General features: G+C 36.8%; 1 protein-coding gene across 1 annotated transcript; it reads right to left on the reverse strand.

Annotated features, from left to right (window-relative positions):
- Positions 1–3,756: 3,756 nt before the first annotated feature.
- Positions 3,757–4,698, reverse strand: LOC128533150 (olfactory receptor 2AT4-like). The gene has a single exon (XM_053507391.1). It carries the CDS (start codon positions 4,696–4,698, stop codon positions 3,757–3,759), a length of 942 nt encoding a protein of 313 aa, XP_053363366.1.
- Between the last annotated feature and the right edge of the window lie 774 nt (positions 4,699–5,472).

Genomic DNA, 5,472 nt, shown 5'->3' on the forward strand with positions numbered 1-5,472 from the left:
TTTACGGAAGCAGTTGTGGGATTCATTAGGAAACTAGCAGATAATACCATGCAGAAAACGACTATCAGAACGTTTCCCAACCAGAAGCCGTGGGTGGGTAAAACCATCCGCAACGCTCTGAGATCTTGCACCGCAGCCTACAACACAGGACTTGGAGGCAAAGTAGCGCTCCAAGAGGAAACTGGAGTCACAGCTCCCACAGAGTGACTCTAGGAGCCTGTGACGGGGACTAAGGACAATAACGGACTATAAAACACCAACAAACGGTATGACCAACACAGACTCGACTCTGGCAGGCGAGCTGAACACTTTCTATGAACTATGCTCGTTTCAAGGCTGCAGCTAAAGACGCTACTGATGCTAATGCTAGCGGCGCTAACGGCTGCAGACAGGAAGACAATGTCAGCACCAGAAGCATGCTCATCATCTCCGAGCATGACATGAGAAGAGTCTTCAAAAGAGTGAACATCAGGAAAGCAGCAGGACCAGACGGCATCTCGGGTCGTATTCTCAGAGCCTGCGCAGAACAGCTAGCACCTGTTTTCACAGAGATATTTAATCCCTCTTTATCTCAGTCGATGATCCCCCACATGATTCAAAGAGTCCATCATAGTTCCTCTCCCAAAGAAACCCCATCCTGCTTCACTCAATGACTATCGCCCTGTAGCCCTCACCTCAGTAGGGATGAACTGGATCCGTAACAGAGTAAAAATGGATTTGCTAATGACTGCTAGGCGAATGTGAGCCGCTTCTTTTTTTTAATAGACAAACTCCATTTATCGTGCACTGTCAGCAGCACAGATGTTCACATACAGCTACATGACGCACTGCATGAAAGAAAATATTTTAAATAGCATAATAGGACCTCTTTAATACAATCTTTCTATCATCCATGGACACTATGGACACAATTACGCACACCTACACTTATATATTCATGTTTACATTCTGGACTATTTCACGAAGACACCTTAAGTTTAATAAGACACATTTTATGCCTATTTGCACACCCTTTTTTTTTCACCAGATTTCAATTTTTTTTAAATGTTCTATTGTACAGTATATTCTATTTTATTTCTATTTTTATCCTAGTTCAATTTAATTTTTCTTTTGTATTTCTTTTATTCATATTTATTATAAGCTTAAATTCTTTTTTTAAGGTCGCTGGTGGTCGTATAAGCATTTTACTGCATATCGTACTGTGTATGACTGTGTATGTGACAAATTCTATTTTTTAAAATTTGATAAAGAGTACATCAGATGTAGTATTTGCTTTGAGAATGCTGGTGAAGAACTACAGAGAAGGTAATAAAGAGTTGCATTGTGTCTTTGTAGATTTAGAGAAAGTGTACAACAGGGTGCCAAGAGAGGAGCTGTGTATGAGGAAGTCTGGAGTGGCAGAGAAGTATCTGTTGCAGGACATGTATGAGAGCTGTAAGACAGTGGTGAGATGTGCTGTAGGTGTGACAGAAGAGTTCAAGGTGGAGGTGGGTCTGCATCAAGGATTGGCTCTGAAAGCTCTGTTCAAAACCACCAGGACTCTTTCTATAGCTGGCCGGCCATCTAAACTGAGCGATCGGGGGAGAAGAGCCTTAGTCCATCTGGCCATCTATGGTAGAGTGGCCAGACGGAAGCCATTCCTTAGTAAAAGGCACATTACCTGAATGACTCTCAGACCATGAGAAACAAAATTCTCAGATCTGATGAGACTCTTTGGCCACTCTACCGTATAAGCCTGATTGGTGGATTGCTGTAGAAATGGTTGTCCTTCTGGAAGGTTCTCCTCTCTCCACAGAGGACCTGTGGAGCTCTGACATCGGGTTCTTGGTCACCTCCCCCGATCGCTCAGTTTAGATGGCTGGCCAGATCTAGGAAAAGTCCTAGTGGTTTCAAACTTCTTTCACTTACAGGTGATGGAGGCCACTGTGCTTATTGGGACCTTCAAAGCGGCAGACCTTTTTTCTGTAACTTTCCCCAGATTTGTGCTTCAAGACAATCCTGTCTTGAACGTCTACAGACAATTCTTTTGACTTCATGCTTGGTTTGTGCTCTGACATGAACTGTCAACTGTGGGACCTTATATAGAGAGGTGTGTGCCTTTCCAAATCATGTTCAATCAACTGAATTTACCACAATTGGACTCCAATTAAGCTGCAGAAACATCTCAAGGATAATCAGGGGAAACAGGATACACCTGAGCTCATTTTTGCAAACGCTATGAATACTTATGTACATGTGCTTCCTCAATTTTTTATTTTTAATAAATTAGCAAAAATCTCAAGTAAATCTTTCTGTTGTCATTATGGGGTATATTCTAAGGAAAAAAAATAAATTTAATACATTTTAGAATAAGGCTGTGACATAAAAAAATGTGGAAAAAGTAATGCGCTGTGAATACTTTCCGGATGCACTGAATGAGTGTATAATTAAAACAGAATAATTGGGGGGAAAAAACAATAATTGACTTATTATATATGCTAGAAACTTTGTTTTGGAGCTTTCGGTCCATCTAGACAGAATAGAATCACACACCTGCTGCACATTCATCTGCTGCACATCAATGATGAAAATGTCCCGTTTATACTAAACCTGTTGCATATAGTGTCAATCTTTTTATTTACTACAAAATAAAAAAATTATTAACTATTACAATCTGCTTCATATTATTTACAATGCATAATGTTACAGTGGACTATAATTGTATGATAGGAATAATTAAACCAATAAACATTTTATTAATCCAAACACATTATTTATTATCCATCCAACATACTATACAGAGTGATTTGATATGGATTGCAGAAAAATGTGTGAGGGGGGAAATTATAAATCAACATAATTTAATTTAAGGACATATTCCTTGAGAATTTCAATTCAAGTAAAACATGCCTGTGGAAAAAATGTTTAATAACGGTATGTTTACGTTACACTCAAATAAAATAAAGTACAATTAAAACCATAAATTATCATAGTACAATAGTCTTAACATCAACAAGTAAAAACTACATAGGGGCAAAAACCTATTTTTGTGTGTAGATGATAAAAGATCATTATGGTTTTTGTTATGGGTTTGCCCAAATGTACCCTGACCCTGATTTGAATAAATAATATGCATGTGGAGTGCTTCTTAATGTTGAATGTTAATGTTAAATGTTCAAGCAACCGAAACTATGGTCAAAAACAAGCAATGGCCAGACAGAGCAATAGAGTTTGCATGTTAATAATGTTGGTAAGAGCATTTCCACTTCTACTATAACTCCCAGGAGTGGAACAAAACAGTTGTGTGGGCATAAGAAAACAAAAAATTGGAAGGGAAGCACATAAAAAGAAGCACCTATTATGCACAGAGCATACGGTACAAGCCTCCTGTGAAATCCCATCCGTGGATTTTTCCAGTGATATTTTATTATGACAATGCTATGGTTCATTGTGCTCAGGTTGCAGTGCACGTTGTGAAATAGTGGGTTAGGGTTAGGAATAACCTAGGGTTAGGCATAGAATAATTTTCACATAGGAATTGGCTACCACAGAGTCCTGATTTGAACCCCACTGAAAATCTAGGATCTGCTGAAGGCGATTTTATTATTTCTTTAAATTTCATTTTTTTTTTCTGCCTGTTAGTATTTATTTTGTGCAAATTAAAGTCAAACATCAGGGGTGGATCCAATTACAGTATGAACAAGAGAAGACAAGATATACAGTTACTCAATCCACATGTTCTATAATATATTTTAAGATCTTTCATCTTAGGTCAGGCTAACTTGGCCTTTTTTTTAATTTACTAAACAGGATTTTTTTTACTTCTTCTGTTTTTAGACTATACAGTAAAGGATTGATCATTGGAGGTAGCAGGCTATAAAGCATAACGATGGCTATTTGCAAATCAGAATTAAATGTAATACCTATGTTTGCAGCTACGTAATAAAAACACCTGGGTAAAAAGAACAGTGCTATTATAACAAGTTGAGAACTACAGGTAGAAAAAACCTTTAGCATCCCTTGTGTACTTGATATTTGTAGGACAGCTAAAATGATGCAGAAATATGAGAACAAAATTATTGCAAGAGATCCCAGCAATATGACCATGGCATAAACAAAAGCTGGAAGACTATAAGGCGCCCTATCAGTGCATGCAAGTCGGGTAATAGATATATGATCACAATAGCAGTGTATGATGGTGTTGGCTCCACAGTAAGGGAGAGGATAAGCACGAACAATCATCATTATAATGCTAAGGTGAGCAAAAACCCAGACTATTATGGACAGAATTAATATATTTCTATTTGACATAATACGGTGATAACGAAAGGGGTAGCAAACTGCTATATATCTATCTATTGCCATTACCGCTAGTGTGTATGAATTGACTGCACCGAAATAATGCACTAAGTACATCTGAAAAAAACAAGCTGCAAAAGAAATGGTCCCATCTTGAAACCAATATTTAGCAATAATTTTTGGTAGGGTGCATGTACTGAACAATACATCAGATACCACAAGACTTATATAAATTAAATACATGGGTTTATGAAGGGTTTTGTTTGTTGTAAACAAAAGAAGAAAAATTCCATTTCCTACCAAAGTGCACACATAAACTAAGAACATAACTGCAGATACAAGGACATAGTAGTTAGGATGAAGTCCAGGAAAACCAACAATGACAAAGTCTTTCACAAATGTCACGTTTTTATCTGACATTATTGGATGTCCTTAAAAACAAAATTTCAGATTTAAAGCATATAATGGCAGCATCAAAAAGCATGATGTTCACTGTTGGATATGGATAACAAATAATGCACAAATATGAATATAAATAACATATCAAGTAACAGCCTTCCAAAAAAATGTACACATGGTTCAAATCTTGTTAGAATACATGTTTTATATTTATATATTCTGGTGCTCTAGAGTTAAGTTAAATGACAATTCTCTCTCTCTCTCTCTCTCTCTCTCTCTCTCTATATATATATATATATATATATATATATATATATATATAATGTATAAATCTCTATATACCTTTATAGAATCACATCACTTAAGGAAATGTGCCTGTGCTCCAGGGCAATTTATTTATTTACAAATATCAGGGACCTTTTTCCGTAAGGACCTACATGAGCCAATAAAAATCGCATTGTTTTGTAATTTGTTAATTTTTCTGTCCATTACTTGATATTCATGGCTGCACCAACTGACTGGTACAATTTACATGTGACCCACATGGGCACAATGACACTAAAGCCTGTCAGAATGTAGATGAAAAGATTTTTCATGTCATGTATTCAAGTGTAAGTGACAAGTGAAGCTTCCGATTAGTTAGGTCAAAATGTTATGCAAAAATAAATTTGAAAATTGTGCTCATAAGAGGCAATTGTCACAGGAGAAAGAGCTTCATGATTAGGAGTTAGTAAAAAAGATTCTGAAGGTTACAGAATTCTTTAATGTTTTAAATGAGAAGGAAGGAGAGCCAAA

This window comes from Clarias gariepinus, chromosome 11 (assembly GCF_024256425.1).
Source record: "Clarias gariepinus isolate MV-2021 ecotype Netherlands chromosome 11, CGAR_prim_01v2, whole genome shotgun sequence".
NCBI lineage: Eukaryota > Metazoa > Chordata > Actinopteri > Siluriformes > Clariidae > Clarias > Clarias gariepinus.

Bases quoted from the DNA above. Each gene is read 5' to 3' on its own strand.
- LOC128533150 (XM_053507391.1), bottom strand. From the start codon at position 4,698: ATGTCAGATAAAAACGTGACATTTGTGAAAGACTTTGTCATTGTTGGT.